Source organism: Branchiostoma lanceolatum, chromosome 4 (genome assembly GCF_035083965.1).
Source record: "Branchiostoma lanceolatum isolate klBraLanc5 chromosome 4, klBraLanc5.hap2, whole genome shotgun sequence".
Taxonomy (NCBI): Eukaryota; Metazoa; Chordata; class Leptocardii; order Amphioxiformes; family Branchiostomatidae; genus Branchiostoma; species Branchiostoma lanceolatum.
In genome coordinates this window covers 29,824,912-29,846,350 of record NC_089725.1, presented here as the reverse complement: position 1 = coordinate 29,846,350, position 21,439 = coordinate 29,824,912, and the positions used below count along the sequence as shown (strand labels likewise).

Here is a 21,439-nt window from a genome sequence, read left to right as displayed (position 1 = left end):
TTACTTTCTTTTCCGCTGGGGGAGGGGCGGACTCACACCAACTAGTTTACTCCTGTCATTCATGTTTTAGTGTGTTGTCAAACATCTTATTTTCCATACTGTACAAGTGGCGGCTATGATATAAGTTGTGCACAACTTGAGTAGGCCGCCACTTTGCCTTTGGTCATGTATTTGATTCTTCTTTGAATAAAAGAAATAAGAGACCATTGTGGACTCAGCTCCCCCTCCTGTTGTATACAGACTCTTCCAGTGACCTCCGAGGAGGTCACGGATATAGACGAGTAGAGACATGAATAAAGATTTGATGGGACTGTCTGCATGGTCTGTGACTGCTCCTTGATCTAAGACCGGAGATTCACCTAGGGGTGAGGGACAGGCCAGAAATGGCTCGTTACACTAGTGACGAGCCACAAGAATCGCCGCTACTTCTGGATCTGGGGCACACAAGATCAATAGTTTGGGAATATTGTGACGGTGTCTTCTTCACTATTAGTCACTACCAACTGTCCACCCGGTCCTACTGCTACCCCTACCGAGCTGATCATGTCGGAAGCGACGCGGCGAACGTACCGCCCGTCCTTTCCAAACAGCTCCACCGTCCCCCTATACCAGTTGGTGACGAGAACGTTTCCTGAACTGTCCGTACAGATTGCCCCAGCCCTTATGTCCTCGTCGTCATCAAAACTGAACAGGTAGTGGCCAGTGTTGTTATAGGCGTAAAGGCGATGATCATTCCAGAAATCGGCCACGAACAGATTTCCCTCCCGCCCCACAGCGACTAGTCCAGGGGACCGCGAACCCTGCTGCATCCGAAACTTACGCACAACGGTGCCGTCAAGAGAGAAAAGCTGTACTTCCCCATAATCCTCCCAGAGCTCTGTGACAACGACATGGTTGCGAGCCGTGTCCACGGCGATGCCACAGATTGTGTTGTTCGGGAGCGAGGGACGGAGAGTAGTGAGGTGATCTCCCATTTTTGTATACCGACAAATAACCGACCCGGACCCACTGACTTTCTCCCCAACCAACCACAGGTGACCCTCCCCGTCGATGGAAATGTCCGTGGGTTCCATCGTATCAACCTTAATTTTAAGGAGGTTAGATGTAACCTTCTCGGTCGTATCTGGCTCTGCGTCAAACACGACGGCAGGAAAATGGCGGAGGTAAACGCCCTTCATGTTGAAGACTTGAACTCGCCTGTTTGAGGTGTCAGCTACGAATATCTCGTTGCCAGGCGACACGACGACAGCGCTTGGCTCGGAAAACTTGCCCGGCTCTTCGCCGGATCCGCCGAAGACAATCGTCGCTTGTTCGAAGTCTTCGTTTTCTGCGGAAGAACAGGGCGAAAACATTGATACCGAATAAAGAATCCTAGTTTCGCCTGGCCTTTACTTGTGTATCGATCTATTCTATTAATTTCCGTTTAGATGAAATATAGAAAATACTTTTGGACTTGAGTTGTATTGTACCTGAACTTGATTGTGAATTTTACCGTGCGCAGTTAAGTCCTAAAATTTTAGACTGACTGGCAGAGAGACGGAGAGAGAGAGAGATTAGATAATCTTTTCTCAGTTGGCATCGACTACATATGTAAGCTTCTCTGTCATTTTCACATCCTAGTGATAATGCAGAACCTGGAAATGTTTAAAAGGGCACTAGTACCTTCAGTGCTGGTTGGTGGGGAGGACGTGTAGGCCACAGGTCGGGTTGAGTCCTCTGTAAATGGTGTTTTACCTGTGAAGGTTGGGTCTGTCCATGTCTGAGGAGGACAAAAACGAAGTTGTTTAGAAATTTTCTCATCTCCTATTCTTAAAAGGTCCTTAAGCATTAATAGCACTTGTAATGCCTCATTTAACAAGCAACATACGAAAATTCATAACCAAATCCACCCAACGGATCTTGAGCTATAGCTGCTAACTCACATACACAACCAAAAACGGTACCCCGCCGGAGGTGAATCTCCTGTCCAAAGTGAAGTAACGAAGTATCTATTCACAATTAGACATTACACTGGGTCAGCCAAGGCAGCAGCTTTCGCAGGTAGCGGCTGACCCACAAAAATACAGACGAATGTATAACTTAATCAACAACATGTATCTTAACTCAATCAGTATCAGTATCAAGTATCAGACTATCGAGATATACAACTTGCCTTCAGTATGTCTTGCTCCTCTGGCGTGAAGCCCCAAATGATGAGGACTGATAGAACCGTCAGTGTCGCCACGACCGTAGTGATGACACCGACCAGACAACATCGATATACGTCACATCTATGACCTGTAAAGCAAGGAAGCAGTAAGAAAGGCCCCTAGCCTATCTCACTGGACCCACGGCACGTTGGCGACCTCGCTGTGGCCGAGCGATTTGACAGAGCTCTCTACTAAATTCACCGATAAAAAGCGATTTTTTTTAAGCATCGTAGGTTGTGTTGTCTTTTTAGTCATGCTTGTATGTCTTGCATGATTTTCCCATTATAAAGTCAAGGGTAACACAAACCCAGTTTAGGACGCAGCAACGCCGCCAACGTGCGTATGCCTCGGGTCCAGTGAGATAGGGGCTAAAGGAAAGCCACCACCACAGAAGGAGGTAAAGCAAAGTGGAAGAATCTGAAGTTATTGAGACATGGGTGTGTGTGTCGCAACGGTAGAGCGTTCGGCCCTGACCAAGTGGTTCTGAGCTCGAATCCTACCTTGTGCCCTTGGCACTTTGCACGACGTTCCTTACTTCACTCAGGTGTTAATGAGTACCTAACCTAGGTTAGGGACGTCCCTCGGACAGGAAGTTAAATGGAAGTCCGATCCCGTGTTTGGGGAGAGACACACCCCACGTACGTTAAAGAACCCACCACACCTTTCGAACAAGAGTAGGGGCATGCCCCGGTGTGCAATGGTCCAAAACCTTACAGTCGGTTGACCCGATACATGTCAGTAATTACCGATTCTTCGGCAGATGGACATCACGGCAGAAGATATACCTTACCTGCACCTGCCCTTGGTTGTGCAGCATTCTGGGCGTACATGGGGTTGGGGTGTAACACGTTGCCGCTGTACATGGGGTTTGGGTGTAACGCGTTGCCGCGGTACATGGGGTTGGGGTGTAGTCCGTCCATCTTGCCGTCAACAGATTCTGCAGAAGGTAGTAGCGCATAGGTACAAGATGCACGTCGATTTACCCTATCACACTACTTTATCTATCTATCTATCTATTGGTTCAGCATATGTTGTTTGTTACATGCCAGGGTTGCCCAACTATCGGATGGCTATCGTTCGCACTACTACACTACTATCACACTACCTCTTGTCGCGTCTATTCCCGAACAAGCTGTATCTATGCACTGTAGTAGAGGCTTTGGATGGCCATTCTCTGAGTCTCAGTCAACATCCCACAGTGGCCTTCCACAAAGAGTGGATGATTTGGACAAACAGGCTGTCAAAATTATAATCAAATTCTCCCACGTAAATATCCAAAAAGTCCCTGATCCCTTACCAGTGAGCATGAACTAATTCGCTTTGACGGGGCCCCGGTTATTCATAGAAGTAACTCCTGATTAAAGGTGTAATTGTGTATTATGGATTTTCTGAACCATGTTAGAAGTGGATAGTGACTACTAACTTGTGACTGTAACGAAGCTAAATTTTTTTGGTCATATTTCAGTTGAGAGTCTCTAAAAGGTAAATTTTCAGTCCTTTACAAAGTTGGTATTATTTTATCAAAAGTTAGAATATCTCATTGCGTCTCGGAGTGGGAAGCTGGAGAGGCACGGAGTAATGGGAACTTTATCTAAGGCCAGAGTTACCACTTTTGTCACGACCTTTCTTAAGTCTGATATCATGTCTTTTCATGTTTTGTTGTTGAGTCCTTTACAAAGTTGGTATTCTTTTATCAAAAGTTAGAATATCTCATTGTGTCTCGGAGTGGGAAGCTGGAGAGGCATCGGGGTAACTTTATCTAAGGCTTCAGTTATCACTTTTGTTACGACTTTTCTGATATCAGTATTTACCTATTTGTTGTGGCTAGTCAATGGAACAATCTGCAAAGGAGGCTTTATCTACTTTTCAATGTCTGTTTATATATTTTTTAAATGAAACTAACTTACCGGCACCTGTGTCAGGTTGTCCACAGGCTCTTTGGGTCTTATCGGCAGAACGGCCAGTCGATGTTTGGTTTTGTTCATCCAGTTCGTCGTAAGTAACGGCGTATGGTTCGACGTCAAAGTCATCTTCCTGTTTGCCGTCTATTTTGTCTCTGTCTTCTGACACGGCTGTGTTTCTTACGTTCTTCTGATCAGAGCTGTCAGCGTCCTTTGATTGTTTATTGGCAGTCTCTTGCTGAGTTCCATCCTGGTCGACGTCTTCTGCTTTGACATCTGGCCTGTCCACACTGGCATCATTGACATGTCCGCTGCGTTGGTAAGCAGTCGCTATTTCTTCTTTAACACGACATGCATCCTTTAGCTGGTATTGCACTTCGTTAATTGCGTTACAACCTTCGGTATCGTAGATGTCTTTTGACGGGGATTCTTCTGTTTCTATGGGTGGATTGTTGCCGTAAAGTGTCTGATTCTGTTTGGTTTTGTTGATGTTTATATCGGAGGAGTAGCCAGTGGGTAGCGACGGACGTTCTGAGCCGTTGTCGGGGCTGCGGCCGGGTCCGTTACCCTGGTCAGAGTATTCAGCCGAAGCGACGCTGTGGGCGTCCTCCAACGGGTCTTCAGTGTGGCCGGGTGAGATGTCCTTCTGCTCCTCCGGACTGGTCGGGATGTCGTGGCGCTTGGGTTGGATGTCCTGTTGATCCACAGGCTCTGTTCTTGTAGAGTCAGACGAGTCCATGATATGAGGCAGGTCTCCGTGTGTGGCTTCCATGTTGTCGGGTTTCTCATCACTGGCGCTGCTGGCAGAATCGTCACTGGTCTTGTTCATCGCATCCATCAATATTCTGACTCAAATCATACTACACATCAGTACATCTACATGTCCTCCTTCCTACACGGATGGTGCTTTTCTAGACTTTTAAAATCTTCTCGTGAAATGAGCTACCAGAAAGGGAATGACCGCACAAAATCCCGCCTGGCTGTTTTGTGAATTGGTCGACTAAAGCTCGTAACCTCTCAGTATTGCATATTGGTGGATTTATCAAAATGGGTCAGCAGACAATCATCATGTATAATTAACGATCGGTTTGTCGTCCTGATGAAATCCCTATTAGTCTGGCCTAACAGTACGGATTAATAACATCAAACCAGAAAACCAATTAATCCACAAAGGTCCTGTGATTTGTATTCGTGTTTTGGACAACGAATTATGACTTCAGATTTAGTGATTATATTGGTCCACGAACGCAAAATGTTTTAGTATATTAAACTTACAATACGATTGCTATTTTGGTTAAGCCCTTAATTGATAGAAATGAAGTGAAATAAGACGTTACAAATCCCTCTCTGCGTCGTTCCAAAAGATCAATTTTGTAATATCATAGTATTAAATTCAGGGTATAAATATATATGTTCAGGGGTTAGCATTTAAGACATTTTCACATGGATTGTCTCCACATTTCTTCACCCCGACCAATCGAATCACGTCAATCGCATTGAAACTCAGATTCGTATCAGCCATTTCCCGACAAATCGCTTTCTAACTTGCGTTAACGACTACATCTGACCAAACAAACTCGCCATTGAGATGGTAGAAGGTGTCAGCTTCCAAAGGACGTTTTCAGATTGACAATTTTGGCACTTTGGAAGTGATTGAATCCGCCCGCGATTTAACTGTTAGTTTCTACTTCTTTTCTCTAAACGTAAACGTGGCTGACTACTGGGCAGATTTTCGCCTTAATTCGCCTATAACAACGCTGGCCACTACCTGTTCAGTTTTGATGCCATCGAGGACATAAAGGTTGGGGCAATCTGCACGGACAGTTCTGGAAACGTTCTCGTCACCAACTGGTATAGGGGGACGGTGGAGCTGTTTGGAAAGGACGGGCGGCATGTTCGCCGCGTCGCTTCCGACATGTTCAGCTCAGACGGTGTAGCAGTAGGGCCGGGTGGACAGTTGGTAGTGACTAATAGTTTTAACAATACCGTCACAATATTCCCACGTTATTGATCTTGTATGTCATTTTGTCTTTTTTATGATTTTCACCCTCCCCTAGCAGGGCCGAGTCGCTCGGCAACAAAGCCTACCAGCATCGACCCTGCTCTTTTGCCCCAAGGTTTTAGGTGTTGGCGACGTCACCATCAAACAGCTGGGGGGGGGGGGGGTTGTTAGTGACTAATAGTTTTAACAACGCCGTTATAATATTCCCAAACTATTGATCTGGTCTGTCGTAACGTCTTTGTGTACAGTATGTATTTTCTTATATGATGGTAGCTCTAGATGCAGAAGTAGAAGTTAGTCTTGATGTGGCTCGACAGCTGTATCAATTGTTTCCACAAAACGACTGTTCCATTTAGAAGTGCTATTCAGATTGTCTCTTCCAACAAGTTTCACTGAATTGGCTTTTTCAGTGACTAGACTTTAAGAATTAGGATAAGCATGATATATTTTCAAAACATTAAAATGTAGAATCCTTCCCAGACAGCGCTGCCATTAATTGTTAAGTATTGTAGCATTTGACAATAAATAAATAAATAGCAATAAAATAATTGTTATGACGAGGATGATGACCGGTGATCTGTTTAACGTGTATTGGCTAGACTAATACAGATCTACATTGTCCGATAACTAGGCTTTGATTAACGTGCAAATATTGTCTACTGACGTAGTTTGGTGTTTTTGTTACAGGAATAGGAAGAAAGTAAAATCAGACTCAGACTTTGCTTGCAGCTGGATTTGTTTTGATATTACAGACCATTTTCGGCAGGTGTAGAAATGCAGAACACCTTTTCTACTACTATGACCATCTGAAGTCACTGAAGTGAAGAACATTATCAAGACATTGGCAAATTTCTCCTTTTAATATTTAGAGGACTTATGTTTAAGCCTGGCCCTAAAGGTGAAAAACAAATGATCACTGCTTTTGAGGTTTGTCTGCTGGTGACTATCTTAATTTCTATCTGCCATGTGTGTATAGTACAGCCAGTGTTTCAAACATTTCAACACAGATTACAACCCGCAACCAATCAAGGTTCCTGTGATTTGACTTCTTCGCCTATTTTGAACAATGAACTGTAACTTAAGGTTAGTGATTGCATTCGTTCAAGAACGTTATGTTTTAGCAGATGCAAACCCTACCATGCGTTTGCTACTTTTATTGTGCTCTTAATTGACGGAAATATAGTAAAATAAGATGTATAAGATGTTACAGACCCTTTTCAAGAAGCCAGGTGTTTTAACTTTATTTAACTTTGTGTTGTTTGTAACGTTAGACAGTTTTGTCACAGTGATCCCTGAATTTCAACCTAAACAGACATAGAAATTACACGTTTTTGCTCATCTCTAATTTCTTCTTTTTACAGTAGTTCCTCTAACATCGAAAGTTCGGCTGAAGAATTAGGTTGTCGTGATGTAGAAGGAGTGTACCATGGTATCGATTTCGCCCCAGTCGAGCCTGTAGCTGAAAAAAGAAGATCTGTAAAGTTGGTCTGAGACAATTCAAACTATATATAACTCATGTTTAATGTAAAACAGCCAAATAGCGCTTCAAAATATTCTTGATATGTCGCCCAAATGTCAGCGAAATACAAATATTTACAACTTTGCCCCATCCATTAAACCACAAACACGTGAGTCATATGTGCTTAAATGAATGTAGATGCCACAATCTTATAGATACTTTTCACTTTATGATCTCATCCGTCTAAACCATCAGTCTAAATTAGGGGCCGGAGGTTGAAGGTAATGTCAAATAAGTCTAGAGACAAATGAAATGAAAATGTCCACAAATATCTTGAAATAATCGAGGTTACTGACCTTTTGAATTCAAAAGACCGCTTCAAGCTTCTGGCGCTAGTGTCCAGTCCTTCGGGAAGTATCTCCTCAGTGTACCTGTGAAAAGAGTGGGCATCTCCATGTCATGAAGGTAATATCAATTATAGAAACATTTATACTGGAAAAATGCACACAAGCCTTTCCTTTTCTTGATTTTGCATTACTGATGGGTACGTATATATAGCGAAAGGTTGAGTTGAAGCAGAACTTACAGATAGGAATCTGATTGAATGTTTGAAGAATGTAGACACTTGAATTATTCGAGAAAACTAATAACATATAAAATAGACGACTGGTTCCTGAACATTGCAATACATTCATTCATTCATTTATCTAAACTGTATCACGTAATTATTGATTGTCTGTGTATATGTTATACTGGGCCCCAGTGGAAATCAGCTATCATTGCTGTTTGGGCAACCCAGGTGTCTAAAGATGAAATAAATAGATAAATAAATTCATTGTTTTTATGTACTCACGTCAATTCCCGCAGTGTTGGGTGTTCCTCAGCAGCCTGCACCAAAGCATTGAATCCCGCAGCGTCCATGGAGATTTCACTCAGGTCCAGGCACTGCAAGGCAGGAAGTCTGGGTAGAGCCTCGGCCACGGCCATTGCAGCGGTGTCAGACAGGTGTACAGGTGTCGGCTGGTAGTCATGAGACATGTATAGCTCGGTCAGCTTCGACACTGGGGTTCGGAGCTGTGAGACCGTCCCCTGTCCTGCTTCTGTTGCTTCCAGCTCCTCGCTGTCCGGCTCTTGTGGTGTGGCATTGTCGCCAGGTGGGTTTTGTTCCATGTCCAAGCTGCTGGGCTGGCAGAATGTCAGAACCAGTGAGACAATCCCCCGCTCCCCAATGATGTTGTGGCCTACGTCTAGTATCTGTAATTCTACCAAATGAGCCAGCGGTTTGACCAGGGCTGATATTCCCTTGTCACTGATACCTGTCTTTCTGAGCCGCAATATCTTCATGACCGTAAGGCAGGGAATGATTCCGGCTAGGCACTCAACTCCGGCGTCCCCTATGTTATTACAGCTAAGGTCCAGTTTGTGCAGTCTAGTTAAGTGACCCAGTGCCGGGGCAAGTGTGCGCATACCAGCAGGGCTGAAACCGTTCCGTCTCAGGGACAAGATTCGCATGGCTATGAAGTTGGGGAAAACGGTGGTAAGGGATCCCAGTCCGGAGTCACCGATCTCATTGTCATTAAGGTGCAATTCTTTCAATCTTGATAGTTTGCCCAAGCAAGGAGCCAGGGATGCCATACTCACTTGTGTGACGTTGCATTCATCAACTTGAAGCACAGCCAAGTGTGGAACGCAGTCCAGCCCAACCTGCAGGACTTCCATTCCAGCATCACCCAGTTCAGGGCTCCATATATCATGAAGACTCAGCTGTTCTAACAGAGCCATATGCTTTAACCCCCGCACAAGTGGCTGAAGAGTTTCCGGTTTTAGATTTGCTTCTAAAAGAGTCAGCGCCCTCAGTCCAGGAACATTCTCCAAAACTGAAACCAGCCTGGATGTCTCATTAGGTGAGTTAAAATACGCTTCGCGTAGGGTTAGGTGTAATTGCAGGCCGGGAGTGGGGGAGGTAAAAGTCTGCTCCAGGTACTCAACTACATCGATATCACTACCACTTACTTCTAGTATCATTATGTACGGCTTGTCAGATGGCTGGAGGCTTTGCAGGAAATACTTTAGAGCAGCATGTTGTCTCCTGTCCACGGCATAGATTCGTAACTTCAGAAAAGGCAGCCATTTTCTGACAACCTGAAGTATCTCAGGCTCTGTCCTTTCGGTCAGGATGCTCAAACATAGCAAAGCAAACCTTTCGAATGTATTAGCCACTTCTTTCTCTGGCTGGTCAAATTTAGTCGCGTGTTCATGTATATTAGCAAATCTCGTGTTGAAGAACTTTCTGAGCCCGCATACCACAGCTTGTGCTACCCGCGAGTCACAGCCACAGGCGAACTGGAGCAGGGTGCTGTGCTCAACCACCTCGTCTATGGAAGTGAGTTTCAGCAGATCTCCTATGTCTTCATTCACCGCAACAGAAGCGAAATACCGTCCAGCCAGGAACTCTTGCATCGTCTTGTGTGCAAAGGTCAACTGTTTCCGAGGGTGCAGTTTTGAGGCAGAGACCTCTGCGAAGACCACACCAAGCTTCAACAACAGATTCACATTTACGTTTTGTCTTTCTACTTCTGTAAGGTCTAGTTGGGTCTCCTCCATCAGCAGCGAATCTAGTGCGTGCTTGCCGAGTTGCAGTAATGCATCGGCCAAGTCTTTAGGTATCCCGTCTGTTGGCATGTCCATTCCTTCCCGCTTACAGTGCTTTTTGACCAGACATGTCAGCAGGTTGTCGTACAGTCCCGTCATCGTTCCCGTAGAAACCATCGCTTGGTCTTCTTCCCACAGCAGACAGACTAACATTAAGAAAATTGGGGTCGTGACTAAGTTTCTGAAAAGATTATTTTCTTCGAGAAGCTCAGTAAGTGCCTGTGCCAATTCTTGCTTTCCAACAGCTGTGAAGTATTGTCTGACGTATTTCATCACAAGCTCAAAGGAGAAGCCAATGATGCGTGCGTGGCAGTCTGGCTGGGCGTACTGCTGCACTCCTGCTGAGGGTCGGGAGGTGATCACGACCGTGCTGTTGGGGTACAGTTTGCCAGACAGAAGCTTGGGAATGGCCTGTCCTTCTGCCCTGGCCTCAGGCCGCAGCTCATCATACCCATCTAGGAGAAAGAGCACTCGAGACTCGTTTCTCTGCAGGATTGCTTTGATGGCCGGTACATCAACACCCTGAGTTGTTTCGGGAACACACTGGTCCCACACCATCTCTTCTATGGCCTCTCCCTCTATCACCTCCCGAAGTCGGATCAATAGGACGATGTCATGTCGTTTGCCCAGCTCTGTTTTCTGTGAGACGGCATCAATGGCTTCTTTGGACATAAATGTTGTCTTACCCCCTCCGGGTTCGGCTTCGATTAGAATGCACCTTTGTGACTTTCCTGTGGTATTTGCATTGAACAGATCGTCAAGCCCTTTTATTTTTGCCGCTGATGCGGAACGTTTTTCATGTGTTTGTTTCAACTCTAGTTCCGTGAAAAGATCACTGAGGGTAAGCGCGAAGTTGTCATTCCAGATCAGAGGCTTGAATTTTGCTAACTTTAACTCATAGTACTTTCTTATGGAGCCCTGGAACGCCCCTGGAATAGAATGGAAAAAAAATATGAATAGAAATGGTAAACATTGTTGAAAAATACACATAACAATGAGACAAGCAGTCTAATGTTTTCTTCCAAAAAAGGCCATATCCGTTACGAACATAAGTCATATTTAATCATCTATGAAGGTGGCAGATAAGTTCATGACATTGGAGATACACAGATTTGTTTTTAAAAAGCAAGCATATTCAAATTTATTGACTGAAACGGAGAGAAAAGAGAAGCACAAAAGCCGAGAACATATGTACACTTTACCAGCTACTATGTTGTTATAACATCTTACGTTCTATTGATTTTTCCTCTTCACTATGAGCTCCTTTCTGTGCTGGCATCTGGTCTACAGCCTTCTTCCTTTCCTGCTGGCTGGAAGGGGTTAGTGGTATATCCACCTCTGGAGAGGTTGACAATACAGATGGATCAGTAGTAACAAACATGTTTATGTCAGAATTAATTTACATGGTGGCTTTTGGTCATACTAAGTAGTTACCTGTCCTGTCTTTGTTAGCCATTTCTTTTCATACCTCTTTTCATAGATCTACTATCATAACAAAAACAGCATTCCTTCTTCATTTGTTTTATTCAATACATACTAGATCTATACATATGATTTGAAGTAAATATTTTTCCTTTCCCCCCATCATACCTTACATAGCATATTTGCTCCTAAATGGAATAACGGAGAACACAAAGTGTTAAACTTCTTACCAGGATATTTGCTCTTTAGACCGTCCACAGTACTCTGTAAGTTTGCCTCAGACAAAGCCTCCATCAGGGCCTCTATGGTGGCTCTCTCCCCGTTACGCTTGAGCCATTCCTCCAACAGGTCCATACAGCGAGACTTGTCATCTCGGTTTCTACCGGCAATGTTGTCGACCTCTGCCTGCCCAAATCCAAGATGGAAGGCCAGGTCCTTCCAATCTGAGCTGACTTTTTCCTTGGCGAAGAAGAAGTACTTACGAACGCCTGTAAAGCAGCACTGAAACAAAATTTAGTGCTCTAGATTAACGAGCGACCAACACAACATCCCTCACTCTTTACGAATGTGAATACAATCTGCTCTAATTCCGTAGCAGTATCAGTTCACAATCCCATACGGCCACACAAGACTGTCAGATGTCTGTTAAATTATTTCTGATGTTCTTGATAATTAATTGGTGAGGAATGCGGACAATTTGTTGGGATGATGGTGCAAGTGTAACGTTAAGTGTATCGACTAAAACCCGGGTCATACTGACCCCGTTCATACTAAGCCTTTTATAGCCGGCTGAATAAATTCAAAGATTTAGCCGGCTAATTAACCCGGCTATCTTGGCTTAATATGAGCGCAATCTAACCGGCTAAATAAGGGTTTTAGAAAGGGTTTTTCAAACCACCTCCTAGGCCAAGATAGCAGGCTAAATAGCCGGCTAAATCTTTTAATCTATTCAACCGGCTATGAAAGGCTTATTTCAGTATGAACGGGATTTTAGTCGATACACTTAACGTTACGCTTGTACAGTCATCCCAACAAATTGCCCTAGCCTGTTCTCAATCTTACCTGTTTGGCTGCTGACTTGTTCCTCAGCCATTTTGATCATTCAGCCTATCTTGCAACTAGCACGACGAAGTGTTTTGAGTTTCTCTTCGTCCCTCTCGTAGTTTAGCAGATCAATTTTGAGATTCAAAGTTGACTTTCCCAAAGTTCACGTCCAGCTGCCCCCTCCCCCTAAGGCGGGAAGACAGGCGACAGCACAGACCCACCTAAACATAGCTCATGCAGCATTGCGACACAATGGAAGAAAGTGTACCGATTTATGCCGCAGAGGGATACAAAAACCTCCCGATAGACAACGACGTCGGTTCGCAAGTGATAAGAACGACAGGCTGGCAACAAAGAGGAACTTCGGAAAGTCCCATGACACGTCGCGCAGTGAACGCCAAAACATTTACAGAGTAGTTCATGCTTCACTGCCGCACAATGAGAGACGTCGAGTTGCAATGTGTTCCAAAGGCAAATACTAGTACTGTACCATACACAAAGGCGTTTTGTTCGGAGCCGCCCTTCTGTTAGGCTACACCAAGTAATTTTTATGGATGACGTCCGCGCGCGCATTGATTTTGGTCTGTTCCAAGAAAGAAAAAAAACACAAGAAATTCCACTTGCTGTAACTATGACCACAGAGTTCCTTTTTGATATAATTTGTTTCTGCAGGCCTGCAAAATCAACGGGATATGGAAGGAAACAGGGCAGGACAACAACTGTTATTCAACTTCAACTGATTTATTCAAATTATTGCCGTTTTCATGATGAATGAAATCATTGTTAGTTGTTACACTGTGTTCTCTCAATCAGTTTGAGTCCTAACATGTGTCGTCGACTATTATATTTCAAATCTAGGCATCTTGTTTTTTTCGGCCCTTCTTGTTTTTTTTTCGCGCTCTCGCATTAGATTTGGGGTCTCTACGTCATCCTTAAAAATTACTTGGTGTAGCCTTAGCAGAAACATGATCACCCCGACCAATCGATCATATTGAAACTCGATTCGAATAAGCCATGACCCGACAAATCGCTTTCTAAGTTGCGTTAACGACTAAATCTGACAAATCAAACTCGCCAGAAAGATGCTGGAAGGTGTCAGCTTTCAAATGATTTAGTCGTTAACGCAACTTAGAAAGGGATTTTTTGGGTCATGGCTGATTCGAATCTGAGTTTCAATGCGATCGATTGGTCGGGGTGATGATCCCATTTGAAGTTTGTCGTTGTTTATAATATACCATCGAAGGAGGTTTCAAGGGTAGTGGTTGCATTACTAGCTAAGTTGGTTTCAACTTTATGTGGCTAACACTCCAAATTTCGTAGTGTGTTGCTTACTTCTTATGCCCTCGTGATTCACAAAATGGTACATGTATTAAAATGTGTATTAAAGAGTTTGCAGTTTGCTGACAGACACAAACACTTCAGAAATTCAGACACCTAACTTTATTTGCAATGCATTTGTGTAATGGCAGGAACAAACACATTAACAAAATGAAAAACCACAAACTTCAAAACACAAGACTTAACTCTTGATTCTAACATGATAGTAACATCACTATCCAACTGACATACTGCAAAACTCTACAATGTTAGATAAACGTATAGTGCCTCAGTGCTGCCTCACGAATGGTATTCAGAATAGTACTACTTCTATCATATGTGCAAAGGTAACCATTGTTATTAAAAGGTAATAATATAACTAGAAATATATGTAGGAAATTAACATGCTACAGTTAGTTATCTTAAAGGTAATGATATACATGTAACTAGAAATAAATGTAGGAAATTAACATGCTTCACTTAGTTATCGGTTTAATTCATTGACTGAATATTTGTCCTATAGGTAATTAAAAGAGATGGGGGTATAACATCAGAGAACAGGGCTCAGCCTGAGTAAGACCCTAACCCTGCCGATAGCAGAAAATAGGGAAGGTTAGAGAAAGGGGGTTGGCCCAACAATCGACTACATAAAGGGACAAATGCTTACGTCCAGGGCTTGCAGATCTGTAAAAGGGCAGAACAGTATCCAGCTGGCCAAACAAAGTCCAGCTGGCCACCGTAGGGATCTGCTTGGAGATTAGACAAATGTGGGCTCACAGATGAGATGATGTGAAGTTGCAAAGATGATGCAAATAACAGGTTGATATAACACAGCAAAATCGCCAATAAATTCTCGCTTATTAGCAAGAAGCATAATAAGTATAATAAGCCAGATCAACTATACGCAGTCCAACAAAATTTTCTAAGTTGCTAAAGAATCAAGCTGCTGTGAAAGATGCTTGAACAAAGTTTTCATAAAAGTTTTAAGTTGATTTCTACTATTCTCTACTCTATGCTGTAGGCCATAAAGATGTCCCATTGATCACAATTTCACCATGCCAGTTCTTACAGCACTTTTAAAATAGGTTCTGCTTTGCTTGTCAAATAAAGTCACTTTCAAAACAAGCTACACTTTATACATCTTCAGACTCTTGATGTATGTGTGTGCCTTAAGGCCATGTTGATTTTATCAAATGGATGACATCTGCATGGGAATCAATTTTCGACTGTTTCCAAATAAAATAAAAATTTGGCCATAATGTAAATCATACAAAGCAGCTGTAGAATGATAGAATATATACTGTAAATTGCATTAAAAAATATTTCGGTAAACAGATACTAATGTCGTTGAATTCCAATGTCAAAGATGTGAAAGAATAAAATTCAAAAATTTAAATTATATTTTGGCATACCGTACACACTAGTCCATATACAATCCTTCCTGAGCACATAGATTTCAGAAGTTTTCTTATTTTGCCTTTTTTTTTCATTTGCACGATCAGTTTTGGGGGGGTTCCCAGCAGATGTTATCCATTAAATCAAATCAACATGGCCTTAGATGACTAAACTGCCTGCTGCACACCTGTGTGAGTCCGCATGTGTCTCTTCAGAGTACCCAGCTGACTGAACTGCCTGCTGCACTCCTCACACGTGTAGGGCTTATCCCCTGTGTGAGTCCGCATGTGTCTCTTCAGATTACCCAGCTGACTGAACTGCCTGCTGCACTCCTCACACTTGTAGGGCTTATCCCCTGTGTGAGTCTGTGTGTGTTTCTTTAGATTACACAGCTGACTGAACTGCCTGCCACACTCCTCACACTTGAAGTGTTTCTCTCCCTTGTGAGTTTGCATGTGAGTCTTCAGATTACACGGCAGACTGAACTGCCTGCTGCACTCCTCACACATGTAGGGTTTCTCCCCTGTGTGAGCCCGCATGTGTTCCTTCAGAACACCTAGTCGACTAAACTGCCTGCTGCACTCATCACACTTGTAGGGCTTATCCCCTGTGTGAGTCCGCATGTGTTTCTTCAGGCTACCCATCTCACTGAACCGCTTGCTGCACTCCTCACACTTGTAGGGCTTCTCCCCTGTGTGAGTCCGCATGTGAATCTTCAGTGCTCTTCGATGACTGAACTGCCTGCTGCACTCCTCACATCTGTAGGGTTTCTCTCCTGTGTGAGTGCGTATGTGGTCATTCAGATTACCCAGTCGACTAAACTGTTTGTTACAAACATCACACTTGTAGGGTTTCTCCCCTGTGTGAGTCCGCATGTGTTCCTTCAGAGTACCCAGCTGACTAAACCGCCTGCTGCACTCCTCACATATGTAGGGTTTCTCACCTGTGTGAGTTCGCATGTGTTTCTTCAGAGTACCCAGTCGACTAAACTGTTTGCTACACTCCTCACACTTGTAGGGTTTCTCCCCTGTGTGAGTCCGCATGTGTTCCTTCAGATTACCCAGCTGACTGAACTGCCTGCTGCACTCCTCACATCTGTAGGGTTTCTTCCCTGTGTGAGTCCGCATGTGTTTCTTCAGATGACCCAGCCGACTAAACTGCCTGCTGCACTCCTCACACTTGTAGGGTTTCTCCCCTGTGTGAGTCTGCATGTGAGTCTTCAGATGACCCAGTTGACTAAACTGTTTGCTGCATTCCTCACACCTGTAGGGTTTTGTGCATGTGGTGGGAATTTTGCTGCCAAATCCACCTTCTGATGCACTGTTGATGCCATCAGGCCTGCTGTTGTTTGTGGCCATGGTATCAGCAACTAACACAACTCCCACTGCCAGAGCTCTGTAAAAATCACAGAAAGCACATAGTCAATAAGCAATTGTGGCTACTCTCATCTCCCAAATAAACATACCCCCCGGAATAAACATACCCCCTGGACAAATCTTCAAAATCTAATAAACGTACCCCCCGGAATAAACATACCCCCCTGAAATTGACCAAATTTACAGATAAACTGTGTCATGCTACTTCTGTCCGAAGGAAAGAAGATGATTAACCGGTTCTCTTTATTCATTTATTGACTATTTATGCCTGTCTGAGGACCATACCAATTAAGTGTATAACTATTGAACAGAATAACTGTACACATCTTGTTCAAATTATAATATTCCTTGCCGCTTCAAAAAGATATACTGTAGTAGCAATGTTGAAAAAATTGGGCATAGGTTCCCCGCTATGACCCCTAACCGGGGGCCAACGGTGCTTCAAATTCAACAAGTTAAAATGTACATGATCATTGATACATGCATTTTCTGCTTGGAACTTGAAGCAAGTAAATTGTTGTATATACTGACATATAATCAAAACATGAAAAGTAGTTGCAAAACTTCTCAGTTCACTTGGATGGGCAACACTTTGAAAGTCTGCTCTTTTTCTATACAAATGTGTCAACATTTAGAAGATGAACAGAAAATTACAATATCCTGAATATATGGTCATCACATGCAGGTATTACTTATATTTTGTAAAAGTCATGATAGAGAAAAGGAAGACTATGACAATCACATGTATATGATGTAACTTTTTGTCTTTCCCAACTTGCCATTTATCTTCTATGCCTTCCATATAGAAACATAGATTTGCAAACATTACATGCCACAAATCATTGTGTTGTGTCAAGGACATTTAATATCATATAATATCAAAGACAATATTATATAATGTTCTTGGCTTTTGTTGTTGCATTTCAAATAATTTAAAATCTAAAAATTACCCTTGTATGTATCATTTTGAGAAACTAAATTGTCAACAAATTTGTGAGAAACCTCCTGAAGGCTTGTTACAATGTTGCCACAAACTACAGGGTTCTCATGTTACATGAAAGGGTGAGCTATAGACAGTGGCGGCGCCACAGACAGAAAGGGGCGGGGCTAACAGAACGTACACTCATGTTCTTAGAAACCTCCGGCATTCTTTCTGTAAGGGGAGTAAACCTTTTCGAAGCATTTTTCAGTGATAATAATGGTGACTAGATTGCAATTGATTTGTTTTATATAGACTAAGGTATTAAAAGTCTTTTTGCAAAACTGCAAGAACACATTTCTGACAAAGGCAAAGGAGTTTTATTTGTAGATCAAAAAGAGTTGTTTCCCCTTCTTGGAAGTGAGATCTTCCAAAACAAAACATTCCCACGGACTGTTACTGCCGGGTGCGTTACTGTGGCGCTTTTCGTAGGGCTAAATTTTCATGTTTGCGGTAGGATTGAAATGTTTTGATATACTTTCAAAGTAATTATACAGTTTTTGATGCTAAGACACAGTTTTTTGTGGTGTTATTTTTATATTTTCATTTTGGGAAAGACTGTATCTCACGTGAGTAAAGTAATGTATTACGTGTAACGTTACATGCGTAACGTTACTTGAAACACTTTGCGCCGCTGACATATATTGGTTTCTGGTCAGCATGCTTTGGTTTACGATGTAATGAGACTGCTAAAGTTGTTCATATAAAAAGAATTGCATTTCAAAACGTCAGTGCGGCGTCTTATTTTCGCCAAATAACAACGTTGACTTTGAAGTGTTATAGAGATCGACCGATACGTTACGAGTTCCGCCAGGATTTCACAAAGGCCGGGTCATAGCGGCAGGGAAAATTCAACGCCGCTTGGCCGGAAAATAATGAATTATGAGCAAAAATGCCAGGGAAATATTGGCAGGAAAAACCAAACTTTGAATTTTAAGGGGATCCCAGGTTAGCAAAACTCAAATTTAAAAAAAAATAATAAACGTACTGTCCAAAATAAGAACGTACTGGGTGGATTTTGAGGCTGAAAAAAATAAACGTACCGGTACGTTTATTTGGGAGATGAGAGTAAGCTAAACCTTGTAATATATCTCTCTTCAGTTGCTTGGAGATTGTAATGACATTGAAAACAAACTAGTGACAGAAAAAGAAAGAACAGACCCTCCCAAAACCTGATTTCTAAATAGAACAAAATCCAAATGCTCCCCCCACCGTCATCTCCACAATCACAAGTAGCTCATTAAGATAAAACCTGATTAAACAAACTGCTTCATTGTTTCTGTGTACATTTTCATTATTGCTGTCAAAACACGCTTTACGTGTACTTCTACGCAGAACACAGTATCTATCCGCGACCCGGGTTGGGGCTTTGTGAGCGTGACAAATTTCCGCGCGCGCGCGCGTGAAAAAATAAAGTTCACTAGAATGGCAACATTTTCGGGAAAATGCAGGATATTCCCCTCCCATTACTTACACCTCAAATATGACATTCTTAGCATCGGCTGTAAGGGTATTATGAAGTTTCTGCATAAATTATGCAAAGGAGGTCGGCATTAGCATAATTTATATACAGGTGTGTTCACCTCTCCTAAAGGTACCTACATCTGAAATATGACAATCGTAGCCTTTACGGTGAGGGATATGCATAAATTATGCAAACTAGGCCCTCATTAGCATAATTTATGGCCAGGTTTTATGACCCTTCCTAATGGTACCTACATCTCAAATATGACATCCATAGCTTTCACGGTAAGGGAAATACAAGTTTATGCATAAATTATGCAAAGTAGGTCCTTATTAGCATAATTTATGTCCAGGTGCATTCACCTTTCCTAAAGGTACCTACATCTTAAAGATGACATCCGCAGCTTTTACGGTAAGGGAAATACAAGTTTATCCATAAATTATGCAAATTAGGTCCTCATTAGCATAATTCATGGCCAGGTGTGTTCACCTTTCCTGAAGGTACCTACATCTCAAATATGACATCTGCAGCTTTTACGGTAAGGGATATACACGTTTCTGCATAAATTATGCAAATGAGGTCCTCAGTAGCATAATTTATGTCCAGGTGCATTCACCTTTCCTAAAGGTACCTACATGTCAAAGATGACATCCGCAGCTTTTATGGTAAGGGAAATACAAGTTTATGCATAGATTATGCAAATAAGGTACTCATTAGCATAATCTATTGTCAGGTGTAATCACCTTTCCTATAGGTACCTACAGCTCAAATATAACATCCGTACATTGTAACATAAGGTACATATAACTTTCTGCAATACCATTAGTAGAGTTACCACCACACATCTACTTGGTTTTTGGCAGAAGAAGAAGAAGAAGAAGAAGAAGAAGAAAGAAGAAGAACAGGCAAGCAAAAACAATATATCCCCCTTCCCACTGGAAGGGGAATATAATGAAATGTGTCAGAAAATGTGTGCTACCAAATCCTTAGTCAGAAAAATATGACCCTACGATATAATTTTGCATCTGTTTCCATAATGTTGGGTTTAAATCTATAGTCCCTAGGGAATAGATAAGCTGGCTCCCAACGCTTTAAAGTTAAAATAAGATGACTAGCAATGGAATTGAGTATCCTATTATTGCATTCTACAGTCCAATTTTCAAGTGATTTTCAAATGTTGAGTTTTAACACGCAAAAGTTTAAATTTTAAAATTTGAACGTGAAAGAATCTGCTTGAGAAAAGATGAAATTAAGCTAATAGAATAGATAAAAATTGAATTTAATTTAGATTTAATACCCTGAACTTAATCATATTCTATTCTTGTACCTTTCACCCTACTATTACTGAGTACTATGAATTTTGAAGCGTCAAAGCTTCTCCCTAGCTTTGGGGTCCTAAATACTGTGCTTTGCTATCTCAAATCATACAAAACCGACCTACAAACGTTAGTGAACCGTCCCCTGACGTCCTTTCATTTCTGACATGCAGTCCATAATGGATTCCAGATGTGAAAGAAGGCGGGAAAGTTGGAGGTGCGAGGCGGATGCGGGGGTTTTCAGTAAACCGGATAGTGATCATGAGTGTGAGTGAGTGCTAACACACATCAACGCTCCACGTAACACCTACAATTATAATTCTCCTTAAGAAAGATACAGGTCCACACTTCAACCTTTCGACCAGCACAACGCACCCAAGCATACATGAAGATTTATGGTATTCGATTTTACAGTTGAAGGGATGCCAGATGCAGTAACCCCTCGAAGAGCTTTCCTACCGTTACCAAATTCCAGAATGGACAAAAGAAGTTTGACTGAATCTCCTTGCGTAAATCAACCTCCTTGTGTAAATCCAGTAAAACCATATTTTGAGATAACAATTGTACAATTCGAAGACGCTAAATCTTTGGACGCAAATTATGTTTTACATCACTGCATGGAAAATAAAACACGCAAATATGAAGTCTTTGTTATCGAGACGCCACGCTTTCAGTAGTTATAACTTATAGGAGTCGGAGGCATTTGTTTTCTGCACAAAAAAATCTGTAAAACCACACTCCACAGTGTCAAACTCTTCGTGGAAGTTCTGTGTACGTACCTGTAACGTATGTCGGAAGAAAACGGGGCAAAGGAACGGAAACTGGGATGTTATCGCAAGAAACTGTCGGAAGACTCGACACAAGACAGATCTCTGTCACGACACCGGGCGCGTGGTCTTTGGAAGCTCGTAACACCCCTTGT

The 21,439-nt window shown here is 42.5% G+C and overlaps 2 protein-coding genes across 3 annotated transcripts; both read right to left on the bottom strand.

The window, feature by feature from the left end:
* Positions 1–6,933: 6,933 nt before the first annotated feature.
* On the bottom strand, positions 6,934–13,066 carry LOC136433958 (NLR family CARD domain-containing protein 4-like). Of its 2 annotated transcripts, none has more exons than XM_066426573.1 (6): positions 12,688–13,066; positions 11,856–12,113; positions 11,434–11,541; positions 8,405–11,132; positions 7,908–7,982; positions 6,934–7,551 (listed from the first exon to the last, which is right to left on the bottom strand). In XM_066426573.1, the coding sequence occupies exons 1-6, from the start codon at positions 12,725–12,727 to the stop codon at positions 7,488–7,490; spliced, it is 3,273 nt and encodes a 1,090-aa protein (XP_066282670.1). In that variant the 5' UTR covers positions 12,728–13,066; the 3' UTR covers positions 6,934–7,487. The 2 variants fall into 2 exon arrangements, with proteins under 2 accessions (XP_066282670.1, XP_066282671.1); XM_066426574.1 differs by having other exon boundaries at positions 6,934–7,545.
* Positions 13,067–14,094: 1,028 nt separating this feature from the next.
* LOC136433957 (zinc finger protein 678-like) lies at positions 14,095–21,431 on the bottom strand. Its single transcript, XM_066426572.1, has 2 exons — positions 21,297–21,431; positions 14,095–16,776 (listed from the first exon to the last, which is right to left on the bottom strand). Exon 2 carries the CDS (start codon positions 16,737–16,739, stop codon positions 15,549–15,551), a length of 1,191 nt encoding a protein of 396 aa, XP_066282669.1. The 5' UTR covers positions 16,740–16,776; positions 21,297–21,431; the 3' UTR covers positions 14,095–15,548.
* Positions 21,432–21,439: the final 8 nt, after the last annotated feature.

What these genes read in the sequence shown, in the direction of transcription:
- LOC136433957 (XM_066426572.1), bottom strand. Translation starts at nt 16,739, where the DNA reads ATGGCCACAAACAACAGCAGGCCTGATGGCATCAACAGTGCATCAGAA.
- LOC136433958 (XM_066426573.1), bottom strand. Translation starts at nt 12,727, where the DNA reads ATGATCAAAATGGCTGAGGAACAAGTCAGCAGCCAAACAG. An exon ending in AGAGGAAAAATCAATAGAAC is followed by an intron (nt 11,133 to 11,433) that starts GTAAGATGTTAT and finishes ATTCTATTCCAG; the next exon opens with GGGCGTTCCAGGGCTCCATA. An exon ending in CGGTCTTTTGAATTCAAAAG is followed by an intron (nt 7,552 to 7,907) that starts GTCAGTAACCTC and finishes TTCTTTTTTCAG; the next exon opens with CTACAGGCTCGACTGGGGCG.